Source organism: Pleuronectes platessa, chromosome 3 (genome assembly GCF_947347685.1).
Source record: "Pleuronectes platessa chromosome 3, fPlePla1.1, whole genome shotgun sequence".
Taxonomy (NCBI): domain Eukaryota; kingdom Metazoa; phylum Chordata; class Actinopteri; order Pleuronectiformes; family Pleuronectidae; genus Pleuronectes; species Pleuronectes platessa.
Genome location: NC_070628.1, coordinates 16730680 through 16747973, shown reverse-complemented (window position 1 = coordinate 16747973; position 17294 = coordinate 16730680). Strand labels below are relative to the sequence as shown.

At 39.8% G+C, this 17294-nt stretch overlaps 2 protein-coding genes across 3 annotated transcripts; both read left to right on the top strand.

The window, feature by feature from the left end:
* The first annotated feature begins 631 nt into the window (after positions 1–631).
* Positions 632–4060, top strand: sumo2a (small ubiquitin like modifier 2a). The gene is made up of 4 exons (XM_053419206.1): positions 632–720; positions 1643–1774; positions 2471–2542; positions 3541–4060. Exons 1-4 carry the CDS (start codon positions 700–702, stop codon positions 3604–3606), a joined length of 291 nt encoding a protein of 96 aa, XP_053275181.1. The 5' UTR covers positions 632–699; the 3' UTR covers positions 3607–4060.
* Positions 4061–5215: 1155 nt separating this feature from the next.
* jpt1a (Jupiter microtubule associated homolog 1a) lies at positions 5216–15665 on the top strand. Of its 2 annotated transcripts, XM_053419205.1 has the most exons (6): positions 5216–5270; positions 5357–5414; positions 7729–7871; positions 12443–12543; positions 12792–12819; positions 14084–15665. In XM_053419205.1, exons 2-6 carry the CDS (start codon positions 5359–5361, stop codon positions 14215–14217), a joined length of 462 nt encoding a protein of 153 aa, XP_053275180.1. In that variant the 5' UTR covers positions 5216–5270; positions 5357–5358; the 3' UTR covers positions 14218–15665. The 2 variants fall into 2 exon arrangements, with proteins under 2 accessions (XP_053275180.1, XP_053275179.1); XM_053419204.1 differs by having other exon boundaries at positions 5241–5414.
* Positions 15666–17294: the final 1629 nt, after the last annotated feature.

The window sequence follows — 17294 nt, the reverse complement described above, 5'->3', positions numbered from 1 at the left end:
GTGTGGCCTAGGGGGTAGAGTGCTTGCCAACAAGATGGTTGGGGGTTCGATTCTCCGTCTTGCTATCTGCATGCCGAAGTGTCCTTGACAAGATACTTTGTCTCTAAATTTGGCAGAACTTCAACCACCTAAAATTAAAATAATTGAATTAAATTAAATGAGGTGCGCAGGAGATGCGCAGTCAACTTCTGCAGGAGGTAAATGTTTTTTTTATTTTTATTAAATTAAAAACAAAAAATATATATAAATGAAGAACAAATACATATACAAATCATTTTCACCACTGTCAAATTTTATGTTAGAGCCCTCAAAAAGCCAATTCATTTGCCTGAAAAATAATAATAATCCTTACAATTTCACTATCTGTCAGTTACTGTCAGTGCTCGGGCCCTAAATATTATAATATCTAAAAAAATACCCCCCTCAGTACGTACACTGAGCAATATATTTGGTGTCAATAGTTATAATAATGAATCGTAATAAAATACCTATTTGTGCATTTCGCATCATGATGTAGACCCGCGTGGTTGAGCTGACATGGGTCTGGTATATAGACTGAATGGGTACAGTATACTTCCTGGGCGCACAGCCATTCGTTGTGGCGCGGCCGTGTTTGAGCGCCTCCCAGCAGCCCGACGCAAAGTGGCGCGCCGGACAGCGCAGCCGCAGCAGAACAGGCGCAGACAGACAGCGGCAGCCATGGCAGACGAGAAACCCAAGGTGAGCAGCGGCTTTTGTTCTGGGGGGTTTGTTGACTTTGTGCAGCTCATCCTTGCGCCATCATTGTTCGGTTTACACCTCGAAACACCGCCGTGTGCCGCCGATGCGTCCACGACCGCGGAATCACAGAGAAATCTAACCGAAGAACAGAGCCCCCGAGCTAGCAAGCTAACGGGCTACGTTAGCATAATAAGCTAACGTGTTGCAGACCCTTGCGTCGGGAAATAAATAGGAATTTGTGGTCATCTTAAATACGCTGCATCCACACGTGCACTAAAGCTGATATAGGTATTAGTGAGGACCATGCAGCATGAGGCGATATAACCGTTTATACATGGATGGCGTTAACAAGAGGGAGTAGCACAGCGAGACCGCTACGGGACTAAATGAATGATCTGATGGAGAAAGAAAAAAAATAAACTTACCTCAATACTAAAAAGTTAAACTACGCAGTTTACAAGTTAAACTCTCTCTGTGTCGGGAGAAGAGGGATTTATCTGTGCAAGATGCGTTTTCCTCCCTGGGCAGGTCGTTGGGTTCGAGCAGAATTAGCAGGCCATTGTCGATTGCTCAATGCTAACGTTACATGCTAATGCTAGCGTTGAAGTTGTAATGGAACCCCACTCTCTCCGCGCTCAGTGATCACGCAGATTCGGAGTTAAGTGCAGTCGGGCAGAGAGGAGCTGACTTTACGTATGGTTGCACTTCAATGATGTTGAACTTTATTTATATAGAAGATTTAAATCAATGGGGTACAAGCTGTACATGAATCCTCAGTAGTCTGCAAAGGCTAAAAGGGCTTTGAGGGGGGGTGGGGGTGCATGCACTTTAAAGATGTTTGAGGCCATATTTGAACCGGAGTCGTGTTCCTCCCTGCATCACATCTACACCGCAGCTTGACTCTCTGCACCCTGTGTTTCAGGAGGGAGTGAAGACGGAGAACAATGAGCACATCAACCTGAAGGTGGCAGGCCAGGACGGCTCCGTGGTGCAGTTCAAGATCAAAAGGCACACTCCTCTCAGCAAACTGATGAAAGCTTACTGCGAACGACAGGTAAGACCGTTACACACGTGTGATGCTACTCATGATACGATTTTGGGTGCAGACAAACTTTGCAAGACTTAAAGGGATAGTTCACAGAACAATGAAAATCACCTCATTGTCTACTCACCACCATGCCGATGGAGGGGTGGCTGAATTGGTCCAGTCCACAAAACACTTTTGGAGTTTCAGGACATAACAGCGTTGCAGCAAAATCAATAGAATTAAATGCTGACCACCTTTTCAAACATGAACAAATTAAGTTGTTTCATAGTGGTTGTGTGATACCATCCAAGTGACTGTAAGCGCCAATATTCAAATTTGACGTTTTGGCTAAATACATTGTGTAAAGGACCTTGTTTCGTGTCGAATTTGAACCTTAGGGCTAGCAGACACTTGGGTGACTTCACAGGATCAGTATGGAGGCATTTTATGTTCTTCTGAATTTGAAGAAGTGGTCACCATTTAATTAAATTGTAATGGATTTGGCTGCAATGCTTTTTACCCCTCCATCGACATGAGTAGACAATCAGTGAATTTCCATTTTGGGGTGAACTATCCCTTTAAGAATCTCTCACTAGTTGTCTCACAAACGTGTAGGTTGGTTTCAGGAAGGATAATGTTTGGGCATCTTTACCTCTGTCATCTCCGTGAAACATATGGATAATTTTCGATATTTTGAGCAATGTTTCTCATCTGTCCACACAGGGGCTTTCTATGAGGCAAATACGATTTCGATTTGATGGTCAGCCCATCAATGAAACAGACACGCCCTCTCAGGTAAGACTACACCCACCTGTTCAGCCTACAGACGATCATGATTACGATCAATTTTTGTATTCATGAACTTTTTCTGAATAAGAGGATGTATAATAACTTCACCGTTTATTATAAACACTGTATAATGATTTTATTGTTTGCCATTTGTAATGGTGGAATATATATCAGGGTGTTTGAAAAAAATAATGTGGTAAGACAACAGGATTACCAAAAGTGAAAACCTTAGCAAGGCTACTTTAAAATTACAGTTGAAATAAATTTTCTTAGTGCAATTCAGTGGTTGCCAACATTGAGGGGTTAAATAACAGTACTTTCAAACAGTTAACACAATGCTTGTAACTTTAAATTACAAAACAGTTATACTGAAATGCAACTTAACTATTAGTATTGAACACTTAGTAGCACAAAGTTGAGCACGTATCTCCTCCAAAGCCAAATAATCCTTCACATGAATGTTCACTCTCATAGTAGAAATATATATATATAAAAGAAAAGCTCAAATGCATAGTTTATCATGAATATAGTTAAAGAACGTGAAAAGAAACTCAAGGAACTCCTAATCCGCATCCACATTCAGTTCCTACCAGGCTCATGCTCTATCTCTCCAAGTTTAGTGGAAATCGGTTTATCCGTTTTTGCACAATCCTGCTGACAAATCAACAATTGATCTAACACACGGGGGGGAAACTAATGTAAAGAAACAAATCAACGTGTAGAAAGAGTTGCTGGATGTGAACCAGCCTTCAAACACCAGCTCTCATCTTTTACTTTATACCTGTAACTGACCGAAAGGGAGACACACTGGCCAGTGTTTGTACCAATGTGTTACTGGTATTGTATAAAGATCTAGTGCAGACTACAGACAGCACGTTGCAGCTGTGAAAGGACAGTCAACTGTACTGTGTCATTTATCTACTTAAATTGAAGTAAACACACTGGAATATAACACTTGTTCTTACTTTATTAACAAGCACACTCCATCTCACTTTCTCTTGCAGCTAGAAATGGAGGATGAAGATACGATTGATGTGTTCCAACAGCAAACCGGTGGCTTCTCTCTTTAAAGACTGTTTCCTACAAACATCCCTACCTCCCCTTTTCATCCTGAACATGTTTATTAAGCCAAGTCTTCAAATGCTCGTGACCAGTGTTGATACCATCAAGTGGAATACTTTTTCAAAATGCTGGAAGACAGCAGCACAGTTGGTGTAGATAGGTTTCATCACGCTGTCATTCACATAATGAAATTTCTGAACTGCACGGTGTAGACAACTCGTGAGCGGCAGTATGTCTAATGTGCCGAAGAAATTAAAAGCTTCTTGTGGTTTATTTCTTTTCTTTTCTTTGTAGACATTTTCAAAAATAAATTTCTTGGTCCTTGTTTTTGTTTTTATACTTATGTCATTGAGGTTCTGATTCAGATGGAATTTTGTTATTGTTGTCAAGTAAGCCTGCATTTTAAATTCACTGACATCTGTTATGAAAATGTAGTATTGAAATAAATTGAGTTTTTTTTAACACATGTCCCTGTTGTTTGTTTTATGGATACTTTAGGATTCTTAAAACAGCAGATATCTGTTGGGTAAATAATACTAACTGAGATAAAAGCATCTGCATTCTCAGTAAAATAAAACAAATTTAAATATAAAAGCCTGAATGCTTTTTTCCCCGTTCAAGGGGATTTCTTTAAGCTCCAGCACATGAGCCAAACCTGATACTGGATGAACAGTATTCAGTATTCAGCTTAACCAGCGGTGTGAAAACCGGCTCATGTCCATATCATTTAAATGTATTCTAAGTTTGAAATGCATTTCTTTGAATATATTTAAAAATAAAGAAACGATTGTCCTTGAATAACAGCACAACTTTAGTTGGGCAGGAATTGTTTTAAAACTGATAATGTAACTTAGTCAGCACTCCTTGTGCCTTTGACATCAAGACGTCAGTTTTAAAGTGTCAGCATTTTGGAGAAGAGGGGGCAGTGTTATAATTACCATCAAGCCATGTGTGCCCAATGGATCATTTTTGACTTAATCCCTATATTAGGAAAGGCACAGCTAAGTTTGAAAGTTTAATTAATACAATAACTTGTTACATCTTAAGTTTGTAGAGAGGAAGACATGCTTCTAGTTAACTTCTTCAAAAGTGGTTTGTCAATTGACTTGATTTGACCCTTTTATTTGTTATATATATATATATATATATATATATAAATATATATAACCACACAGATTGATATATGATAGTTTTTTGATGAAATCTGATAGTGGATTTATGAGTCAAACTTGCATTACTATGTGTTTTTTTCATGTAACCACTCAAGCCAATCACAGGCTTGATCGCTGTGCCAGGATCCAATCACAGGAGAAGCTGTCCACTTGTGGGCGGTGCTTGGGTGTAGAAACCACAGCCTGCACTGCTGCCACACTTTGAAGCCGTAGCGTCACCGGAAGTACAGACTTCTCCTCCTCAAATTAAAACGCAAGTGTGTGGTTTTTGTTTCATTAAGGGGGCAAATTCAACAAACACTCCTCTATAAAACGCGTAGATATTAAATCAGTATTTAGATGTGACTCATTTTCAGCTTCTCACGGAACTAGATAACCTGCACTCGTGAGGTTAATGTGTGTTATTTTGAAGAGCGGAGCGGAAGTGAGGCATCTTCTGCGACGGTGTGGTGTCGTCAGGCTGGAGGAGGCAGGTTGACTACTGAGAACCACCGGCCCGGGTAGACAATGATAAAGGAGCTGCTAATGATAGAGCCATTTTCCGTGTCTTCTTTTTTAAATTAACACTTCGCCTCTTCTTGTGCAGACATGACGACTACCAAGAACTTTCAAGGGATGGAGCCCGGCTCCAAAAGCAGTTCCAGGTAAAAGGCGTCGTCCGGACGGTTCCATTCCAGCTGCTAGCCACCATCCATCCATCCCACAAGTCCTGCATCCTCTGCTGTTACCACACACAGCGCAGCATGTGCACTGTAGGACATGCTTGTTATAGTCGCTGCCTGTGATGAGATCCTCGATGTGGGATTAAATGATCACTGGTGGATCATTCCGGGATAAAGCTCGGTACCACACCTTCACGTTTTTGTCCGTTAGAACGTACCGTTATGAACGTTGGCTAGCACGATAGCCCACTCCCTTTTTGTGGAGATGCTGCAGAGCTAGCAGGTGCACACCAGTCTGCTCTGTGCCCGGCGTTAACTACGTGGGCCTCTCACACCAGCGTGCGTGTGTCGCGTGTTTCCTCAGCGAGGGGATTGTGTCTATCGGGAGAAAAAGTAAAGGACAGATGGGCGAGGCCCCTGTGGTTTGTCTGATCATCAGTGAGGCAGCTCCAGTCAAACATCCTCCAGTCTGCCCTGCATGTGCTCCCACTGAGGCGAGGCCCTGTTCCTGCTGACCACACCTGACATCAGCCCGAGCTCTATCCACGATGGGCCATATATAATCAGAGCAAGATCAAATCGATATTGATTATTATCCCATTATTTCTTTGAAAAGTTGTAAGACTCAAATCTGAGGTGGATAAGTTCTGTGTTAAACCGCCTCATCATCAATCAATCATATATATCCGACATTTTTCCTATTGCTATTGAGCAAAATAATATTGCAATTATTGTTTTATTGGCTAGCCCTATTTCAGCAAGGAGGTGCAGAGGAAGCAGTCCACTTATTTTCCAGTTACATTCCAATTATACAATAGTTAATATTTTAAATTCATAATTCTAAACCAAACGAGAGATTTATGAAAGCATAGCTCAACGATGACAATGTGAGAAAAAACACAAATGTGTATTAGACTAATACATTTACTGCAGTGTGTGAGGACTATGTAGTTATAACTGAAGTTCAGAGAAAAATTTTATTGGTACATGGCAGGACTTTTGTTGTTAAAACATCCAACACATCAGCCTTCAATAAATCCTACTCTTAAGAATGTCACTTTGCTGACTGTAGTTAATAGTGTTGTTGAACTGTATCGCATTGGGATACAAATGGGTTTGACCAACAACACATATTGTTTATAACGATGGACAAAGTCTTTCCACCCAATCCCACTATCCTGAAATGAAGCTTTAATATCTCGGATATGAACGATGAAGTCTTGCACATTTGGAGCAGAGTTTATGCCAAATCATAACATACATTATCTCAAGGCACTTTACAAAAAAGGCCAAGACCCTAATATTTATAGAGGAACCTAACAGTTCCCACAATGAGCAGCACTTTGGTGACTGTGGGGAGAAAAAAGTCCCTCATTAACTGGAAGAAACCTCTGGAGCCAGACTCAATGTGGGCCACATCTGCCTCGACTGGTCGGGGTGGGCAGGGGAAAATGGGGAGGAGAGATACTCTTACTAGTTATAATGAAAACAATAAAAGTTTTAATAGGTTATTGATACCAGCAAGAATTATTAATAATAATAATAATAATTGTTATCCTGCAGCTCTGGAGTCATAGATACCTGCAAAGAGAGAGAGAGAGAGAGAGAGAGAGAGAGAGAGAGAGAGACTATGGGAGGGGAAAGCTCCATAGTTAGTGAGATGTAGTAAAATAAATAAATGACGGGGGGCAGAGTGACAGAAAGAAGGGGAGAAGTGCTCAGTGCATGATGGCAGTTGCTCCAGCAGTCTAAACCTACAGCAGCTTAACCAAGGGATGGTTCAGGACTCACCTGATCCAGCTCTAACTTTAGGCTGTATCAAAGAGGAACATTTTAATTTTAAGCTTAAATGTAGAGATGGTTTCTTCCTCCAGAACCCATAGTGGGAGCTGGTTCCACAGGAGAGGAGCCTGGTAGCTGAAGGCTCTACCTCCTGTTCTACTCTTACAGATTCTTGGAACCACAAGAGACCATTAACATAGAAGAGATGGGATTTGTGACCTATACTGCAGCCAGCCACCAGGGGGCGATTGGCTTCACTTTTGGGAACTTGAATCAGACCAGACGGTGCAAAGATACTGTACAACCACTTTGTTTGGTTGCAGAAACACAAGAGTAGCAAAAACGTTAAATGTCTTCAACTAAAATAAACTGTTGATCTTTATTGGCACAAGTGTAGATGGAGATTCATTTCTCATTGATTCATTCTTGTCCGTTTTTATTTTAGAGTGGGGAGAAGAACCAGCCACTGAGCTCCAGCTATCAGTAACGGTGTTGACCATCTGTCTCTTTTCAGGGTTCTGCGCCCACCGGGTGGCGGCTCCAACTTTTCGCTTGGTCCAGATGAGGAGAAACCTCCCGTCCGAAAAAACAAGATGGCTTCCAGTGTTTTCGATGAGCCAGAAGACCCCTACGCTAATCGAAGGAACAACCCACCAGGTACATTCAGCCTCAGCTACAAAAAGATGTGTCTCAGCTGTGCATATCTAACGTATATTGACAGATGGTGCGACATGAGTGGCATTAAATCAATGATAACATGTGACAGGGTTTTGTCTTAATGCTCTCTGCATTCCCAGGCATCTCAAAACCTCAGTCAGCTGATTCCACAAATAAAATGCATATGGGTACAATTTTCTTTCTGCAGCGGTTACTGCTAACCATCACAGAACAGGTTGAGGTTCCCTAATGATTCATTGTTTCTCTTTCAGTCATAACAAATGCAAACATTGCTGTTTCTCTACTAATCAGTATTCTTCTCACCATGTGGGAATCTGAAATATTCATGAGTGGCCTCATGTCCTTGTTAGATCACAGAGTTAATTATGGAATTAAAAGAGTATATTCTAAGATCAGCACCTGTGATACATTCATCACAATTCAATTAAACATTAGAATCGAAAATGTAGAATAATTTTTTAATGTAGAAACATGCATAGCAAAATGAAATATAATAGAAGATATAATGTTTGTCATGAATTAAATTGGCAAGCTTTACCTAGAGCAGTGGTTCCCAGTATCTTGAAGCATTGTTTACCGCACAAACAGACAAACAAAGACAAACCACCTTTAAGCTGAAAACATCTTTTTTAAGAGATGTCTCTTGAGCTTATTTCGAGCCTGCAGTGCATTTCCTAGTTCTCAGTGTAGGTGAAGCCAGTTAGCTTTTATATACAATGAAACATTAATACAATAAAATCAATGGTTATTTTGCAAGTAAGTACACCATCCCATCTAAAATAGATAATGTTACTTATCAAGTATGGGTGAATTTGATGAGAATATATTATCTTTGGCCTGTAGAGTGCCGCCATTTATTTTTTGGGACGGTGGAATCACAATAAGAAACAGGCCAGCTCCAAGTTAACTAAACTCCAGCGATGTTCCTAGATGATCTTCAGGCAACAAATGTAATTTAACAAGTATGCAAGACTTTTTGAACTTCATACTACAACTTATCATTTGCCAAAACAGCAGTTGGCCGCTTATAACAGAGGCTTTCTATTGAAAACAGACTGGATTTCATGGTCTGCACTGAGCACTTGATGTTGTCTGATAATTAGGAGAACTAATACGACAAGCTAAAACCAGCGAATGCCTCCATTATTATCACCACAGTGTAATTCTGAAGTGCTTATTGAATGTTGATCCAGTGGTTATTTGTGTTCACTGACCACAGAACATGACAGCATAATGGCAGGGATGAAAAAACAAATGCAGGTTTTAAGTGTGTGTCATGTGGAGAACTCTCAAAATCCACAGATTGTATTGTAACAGACACCTCAAGTTGAGGATGTATTGGTAGCTGAACAGACAAAATAAGCTGATTTAAAAATAGCCTAGTTTACATTTCTCCCCAAAGAAGAAAGGTGGTCTTATCAGTCACTAACACAGGCTGAGTGTTTGGCAAAGCTTTAATATGTTTTATTTTCACATTTCCTTCCTCCTCCTTTTACTTCCCACTTTCAAAAAAAGACATTGTTTTGTAGGTTGGTTTAATTCAGTGTGGCCTCATTTCCCAGTTCCTCCTTTTACTTCTCTCACTGGTTGATTTCAATCAGCTTTGTCATGACAGTATTATTGATCCTTGATCAAAGTTTCGTCAGCCTGGCATTTGTCCCTCAAAGGCATGCACTTTTTCTAAGCAGTTTTCTTATGATTACTGAGTGTTTTTCTCTGATCTGACCTCAGCTCAGCTTCACAGAGCGACTCAGTGAAGGGCTGTGTTGTCCTCTGTCATGCACAGTTTATACTCAGACAGCTGCACTTGCATGGTAGTGACCGAGAGGCTGGGCCATCTTTAAAATGATGGTATAATCAGATAATAGTTTATTTATTTAATATATTAATAGGTATAATCTTAAACTAATACATTGGGTAAATAATCTTGCTGGACTTCTTTGTCAAAATTTGACTATACTGCTTTACACAAATGTAGCAGGCTAACTCAATCACACTCAGACATGATTCCAAAGAGCCTACTACAAACTGTTTCAAATTCAATAAAATGTCATAGAACAAGTGTAGTCCCACTCATGTCCAATGCAGTGACAATGAGCCTGTGGCGAAAGGGATTGAAAACGAAATCGAAACGATTCATAGGCCGGAAAACATTTTGTTAACAGAGATCTATAAGGACATTCAGTGTGAAAGGGAAGCTTCAAGCATCTGGGCTCACAAGTAAACAATAGGACACCGGTGTTGTGTGGGAGTGACCCCACATAAAGGTCATGTTAACGTGCTTCCTCATCTCAGGCAGTTATGTCAATAGGATGCAACTTTCCTCTTTTTTTCCCCCTGAAGGATCTCGATGGCATCTTGTCTATCGTTGCCAACATCATGAAACACAAGATTTGGTGTTTAAGTGTGAAATGTCCAACGTCTGAACTGTTGGTTACTGATGGATACTGAACCGTTTCCGGCCATAGCTGTGTAGGTATTTTCCAAGTATAAAGTACACAGGAATCATAGTTTTTTACATATTAATACCCATAATACTCACTGTTACTCTGACTGAATGCCAAAAGATTTTAAAATGGGGCAAAAAAAAGAAAGTGGGAATGGTTTGCCTTTATCTCGCTGCATTTCATCCAGTAACCTGACTTAACTGATGCATTCATTTGGAGTAATAAATAATCTTGAATATAACCGATGCAAATTCTCCATAGTATCTAGAGTTAGTTGTTAAATGACTTCCCTTAAGTACACTTCCAGTCCTACTCAAACGGCTGATCTACTCTTTTCGAGAGTGACATTTACTTACTTCCATATTATTATAAAGAACTTTTATAAACATTTACATTCTGTTAACTTTGTCATCGTTTTTAAGCAGAATGCATAGCTACATACTATTTTTAAAATTGGTAAAAAAATTATTAGTATATCGTCTTCTAGAGTCTTGCCTCTCAAAGTTTTAGATGTTATATACTGAAATCACTTTTAGGTGTGACTCATTTTAATGTTAAGATGCTTGTTTTATTACAGGTTTCCTTGAATACATTTCATACATTTTTTTATTTGCATTTTCTCTTTATTCCTCCTCATGAAAAATGACATACAAGTTTGCTCTCCGTAATCTCCTTTTTCTCAATTATGATTTTAGTAGTGTCATGTTTTAATTTGGTAATGCAACCTTTACTTTTTTGCCTCTTTAGTGTTCTCAAACTTTATTTGTGCTTTGCCCTGCATCATAATGTTTTGGTTATTTTTTTTTTTTTATTATTTTATTTTATTTGCCTTTATTTAACCAGGTCGGTCCCGTTGAGATACAATGACCTCTTTTCCAAGGGAAGCCTGGCCAAGACAGCAGCATACAAAAAATGTCAACAGTCACAAGACACACAAAAATCACATAACACAGATCAAATAAGATAAGTTCCCTGTTCCCTTAAGATAAGGCAACAGGACTAAAGGTTATGTCATCTTTCTATTTCGCCTGTGAAAAGTTAAATGAGTTTTGAACATTATTTTATTTTATCATCGATTATAATCTTTTATAAATGTGGTTGTAAATTTATTTGGTAATAGATTGTAGTCTCCAGCTATAATATGTATTCCCACCTCTTGTGTCATTATTAACTCTATTACTTAAGTCATGAATTTGGGCCTTTTATCTGGGTTTAGTGATAGTATCAACAGAGATTTTCCCTTAGCCACTATAAATACTACCATCTGTTAAGGTTTCTTTTAGTCACTTTAGTTGACATTTCATCTCGGATCATCATGTGGTCAGGCTTCGATGGGAATTAAGGACTCTGAACAGCAAAAGCATGGCAGCCTTTTGTTAACTGTGCTGATACTCTAATCTCTGGCGTCCATCTGTAGAACTTCTTGTTGTGGCAACGGTGAACTGCCTCAAGGTAGTGTGGTGAGGTATCAAATTTGCAGTCAGTGTTCAGTTGGCCTACGATCTAAAGCAGTTGTACAGTCTTGCCCAACTGAAGAAAGGGGGTGGCTAGGGCTAAGGAGGTGGAGCGGGTGGTCCACTAACCAGAGGGCTGGCGGCTCGATCCCAGTCTACCCGATTCTGTGTACTGAAATGTCCTTGGGCAAGACTCTGACAGCTCAATTGCCCCTGATAGCTTTGTCGGCAGTGGCTTTGTGGCGTGTGAAGAAGAAAGTACTTCACGTAGATGCACTGTGTGAATGTGTGGATGGCCAAACGGCTCTGTAAAGTGCTTTGAGTGGTCAGCAAGACTAGAAAAGGGCTATATTTACTATTTACATTGAAATGGACCATGGAACACAAATTATGCTTTCAAGTTTTCTTAGTAATAATTAGGTTTAGAGTTGTTGCCAATAGTAACCACAGGAGATTATACAGGTTTGTAGATTGCTAAAATTTTGTTGAGCATTTATAACTGCCTGTGCTGGACTGTTCCTGCTTCAATCTAATGCTTTGATGAAGATGTTGTCATTATCTGACAGACCGTACATCACCGTGTTATTTGTCTCTGTGAAAAAATCTGCAGCCGCATCTATCTGAAACGATCTGTCTCCTTGTTCTTCAGGAGGAGTGCCCAAGGGGGTGCTGTGTGGGGAGCCGTCAGCTCCCCTGAGGAGAGGAGGGAACAGCGGAACCAACAGCTCAGCAGACGCCCCCCCCACCACAGTAAGATCAGGCTACAGATCATGAGTTGTAGACCGATATTAAGCAGAAGCTGAGGGAAGCATAAAGGGAAGCAACTGAAAGTTTAATGAAGTGATACATCTTCTCTGATTCCTAATACTCCTCACAAAGGTTATAACTACTGATACTTTTTCATTCAGCACGTGTATTTCTTTTTCATGTAGACTTGTGACAATACAGCATTTCCTATGAAAGCTGTTGAAACACTTTCTTTTCTCCCTGTCTTTTAGGAAGGAGACATTTCTGTGCGTGATCATGGTAAGCACCTGTTGATTCAGCTGTGTCTGCCTGCAGTCTACCTGCTGACAGATTGATGCACGCTAGTTTTCTTTCAACTTAATGTGTGCGACACCTACAGAGGGTATGATTGAGTTTCAAGGCCATATTAAGAGATTTCAAGATGAAAGTCTTACTTGAGAAGAAAGTCGTACGAGAATAAAGGTGTAATTTTCCTTTAGCAATTAAGCCGTTCACTATAATTCCCAATCTGGTTGTTTCTTGAGAAGCTAGGACATAACTTTGAATAGTAAGCAGATTTCAGTTGATCATTTCCTCATCCACGAAAGTCACAACTTCCTCCGGGTGAGTGCGGTTCCTTCTTCAGCACAGACAGTTCCTTTTACAATCTTTTCAATGTCCTGATTATTGCTGAGTTGATGAGCCAAAGTATCTTGACCTTATTGTTAGTGAAATCTATACTAAAGTATAACTTAACCAGATGTTCCACACTGCTGATATTAATGCAGGTGACCAGCTGATCGTCTGATATGCCCCCTCTAAAATGACAAGGAGCCTAAAATTAAGACTTTTTTCTTGTACTATTATTCCTTTATCTCGTAATTTTAAACTTTATTCTCCAAACTTGATTAGATAAGAAGAGCCCTCCCCCAATAGACTGAGCCAATGATTCGATATATTACATTACATTACCTTACATGTCATTTGGCTGACGCTTTTGTCCAAAGCGACTTACAATTAGTACACTCAACATTCATGAGGGGCCATTTTTTTTAGGGGTTCAGTATCTTGCCAAGGACACTTCGGCATGCAGATGGGAGAGAGTGGGGTTTACAAAAGATCAGGGATTTGTCATAACAACACTATATAACACACTTCATCCAATGTACACACACTGTAGCCACATAAACACATTTTCACTTGAATTAGTCAGAAAATTGTTATTTTGTTATCACAATACATTTTGTTTACGTGGGATTGTTTTTGATTTGTGACGTTAATATTGTTTAACTCTTAAAGTTCCCAGTAATTTTAAAACAGCCGGCTGACAAATACACACCTCTCGTCATTTTGACGTCTATATCAAGGTATCCAGTCAAGTTAGTTCATGAGAAGGTTGAAAGCAGAGTCTGACTTTTTAATGTTTCTGTGTATTTGATGCGCATTTAATAGCTGCAAACAGTACACGAGTTAGTGGTGAAAGACTGAAGGTGAATGGCACATCCCAGGCAAACCGTTCTCTTGTGTGAATAAATGTCTCCGGTCGCTCTCTGCCTGTGTTCAGACAACTTTGCAGCTGAACCTGAAGCGGCTCCAGAACATCACGAGGAGGCCCCAGCAGCTGAGGAGCCCACTGCAGGATCAGGGTCCGGCCGCAGGAATCCCCCCGGGGGCAAGTCCAGCCTCATCCTGGGTTGAATGCCCGACAACTGCCCCTCTTTACCTCCACGTGTCTCTGAACTCATCCATTTTCTTTTTTACAAACTTTTTTGCTTTTCTTTTTTTTTTTCAAACATGGAACCCCAGCTCATCGGTCTGTGCCACAGGAAATCCTAATGTTCCAAGAGGCACCAGTGCCCTCCACATCCTCAAGTGCATTGTTTTGATACCTTGATACCGTTTTGTACTGTTTTTATTGTTTGTTTATTTTTGACAGAAGCACTTTATGTATTTCTATGTATATGGTTCAGCGTCTGCCTTTTGTCCCTCTATTGCATTACACCTGACGGAAAGGGTAGAAGGTTCCCATCTCTCATATCAACCAGTGCTAAACCCCTCTCCCCTTAATTTTATTGCAGCAGCACAAGCTGCGGGTGATGATACAAGCAGTTTCTAGAACACAAGCCGAGATAAAGCTGTCACTTTTGCACTGTGTTCAGTTTTGACCCATTGTGCATGCACATCTGGTCTGTGATGTATGAATGTGAGATGAAACATAACTGTGAAGATTATTTTTTTTCTATAATTCAACCTGTTTGTAAGTTGTTTCTTTGTGGAATAGTTGTTGTATTGTTGTTGCATGAAATTGGAATCTTTCTACTGATTATAGTATTAATATCCACATAGGCGCCAAATATGAGCAACATAAATTACAGTCATTGTGATCTGAAGGATGCAAACATTTGTCTCCAGATAAGAACTGTAGGTCCCACGTCAGGTAACCGATTTGGAATAAGCCTTTTTTATATAGTAGTCACTCACTAACCTTAGACTATTGGAACCCCAGTGCCGGTTTTGAGTGCCCCTTGTTTTTATAGGTGAAATTGACTCTCACATAATGTGTGCCTGTTTGTTTGTTGGTTCTACAAACATCAAACAAGACTGGGTTTCGTCATAGAGCATCCTACCAGTATCACCACAATCTTGTTTTTTCCATCGCGAGTCAATGGAATGTTGTGGGTTGTGAGCCCTGGGTGTTTATGGTTAACCCATCCTAGATTTGACAAGTGACCTTATGACAGCTCAGCCTTTTTTTTCTATGTTTTACCCCCTTTTACATTTGCCAACGACCCTGAAAGAATACAGAATAGTCTTTTTGTAGATTTCATGTCGCATCACTCAAACCAAAATTCAAACGCCTCCTTGCTTCTCTCTTGTCGAGTCAACATGTGTGTGTGTGTGTGTGTGTGTGGGTGTGAGTGTGACTGCTGTGTAAGCCAGCTGTCGTGCAACAAAAAAACAAAAACATTTCAGGTACATGAACTGTATTTCCCGTGGTGTCTACTATTTTTTAATGTGTGTGACGATGCGAGACACATCTGTTTGCATCCTACCAATTCCTGTTGCTCGATGTAAGTCACTGCAGAAATTTGAATTTGAGAAATGGCACAAGTGGAAATTAACAATAAAAATCAATCTTGACCATGTGTTGTACTCGGGCCTCATCTGAATACTTGCATGAGTACACAGAGAGCTGCAATGATTGCACTTCGGAGGACTTGTTTTGACTAAATCACTCTGGGAGTGTGTCATATCAGCTTGTGTTGTATAAAACAATGTGGGTCATCATGTCTTTTGGAGAGGGCTCTTTTAATGACCAGTATAAACAGGAGGAATGATTACGGCATGTTTTTATAGTTTTATACAACCACAGTCCAGTCTCAAGTAGGGGTGAGCGATTTATATCATCTACGATAATTATTAGTATATTGTCTTCTAGAGTCTTGCCTCTCAAAGTTTTAGATGTTATATACTGAAATCACTTTTAGGTGTGACTCATTTTAATGTGAAGATGCTTTTTTTTTTATTACAGGTTTCCTTGAATACATTTCATACATTTTTTTTATTTGCATTTTCTCTTTATTCCTCCTCATGAAAAATGATTTTAGTAGTGTCATCTTTTAATTTGGTAATGCAACCTTTACTTTTTTGCCTCTTTAGTGTTCTCAAACTTGTGGGTCATCATGTCTTTTGGAGAGGGCTCTTTTAATGACCAGTATAAACAGGAGGAATGATTACGGCATGTTTTTATAGTTTTATCCAACCACAGTCCAGTCTCAAGTAGGGGTGAGCGATTTATATCATCTACGATAATATCTTATATGTTCCTTTAGCGATGTGCGAGCTCACGTTATCCAGTATTATCGATAATGATGATCATGCACCAATCATGCACGCTCTGCATGTCAATATATTTGGCTGCTTTAGATAAGAAGTCCTTCATTAGTTGCAATCTTACAGCAGCAGAAGACAACACATGAGTAGCATGAAGTACTTGGGTGAAGGAATATAAAGAAATAGAAATAAACAACAATATATAGAAAAATATATAAATGGGATTAAGACAGTGTAAAGAAATATGTGTCAGAATATGTACAGTAAATAGATTGGCCATAACGGTTTATATTGCATAGAAATATTTGACAAATGAGTATACTACAGTGCATATTGCACAGTTGGTACGTGTTAAGGGACAGTGCATAGTGGGGGGGCATGTAGTTTGTAGTTAGTTAGTGGACTTGGAGCAAACTTGTAAATAGAGGACTTTACGATCATTGACGGGGTTTTCCGTGAATCATTGTCGGAAGAAGATAAGAAGATAAGAGGCTGGGTAGAGGATAGAGAGAAACCAAAATTGGAAAACCAAATCTGGCTCAGCCTGCTCCAACAAAATTCCACTGGAAACTCCCGGTGATCACGTTTGTCTCGGGTCAGATTTATCATTATGAGCGCTTGATTGTATCAAATAATTATTAATCTTAATCTATGATCCCAGCACACTCATCTCACATAATGATAGATTGTTTTATTAAGGAGTTCAATCTTGGTTCTTACTTCAGAGCAGCGCATTCATCAGCTGCTCGCTCGCTCTTTTCCTCTCTCTCTCTCTCTCTCTCTCTCTCTCTTACACACACACACACACACACACACACACACACAAACTCACAAACAAGCTGTGTGATCGGGCACATGTGCAAACTCAGTCTGGCTAACAACAACAGACTTTATAAACTTAGAGGAGCAGTTTTACTGGGTAGACATTGTAATTTACATTC

Coding starts and splice junctions, on each gene's coding strand:
- jpt1a (XM_053419205.1), top strand. CDS start 5,359: ATGACGACTACCAAGAACTTTCAAGGGATGGAGCCCGGCTCCAAAAGC. Junction 7,872..12,442: donor TCGAAGGAACAACCCACCAG/GTACATTCAGCC, acceptor CTTGTTCTTCAG/GAGGAGTGCCCAAGGGGGTG. Junction 12,544..12,791: donor CAGACGCCCCCCCCACCACA/GTAAGATCAGGC, acceptor CCTGTCTTTTAG/GAAGGAGACATTTCTGTGCG.
- sumo2a (XM_053419206.1), top strand. CDS start 700: ATGGCAGACGAGAAACCCAAG. Junction 1,775..2,470: donor AAGCTTACTGCGAACGACAG/GTAAGACCGTTA, acceptor CTGTCCACACAG/GGGCTTTCTATGAGGCAAAT. Junction 2,543..3,540: donor AAACAGACACGCCCTCTCAG/GTAAGACTACAC, acceptor TTTCTCTTGCAG/CTAGAAATGGAGGATGAAGA.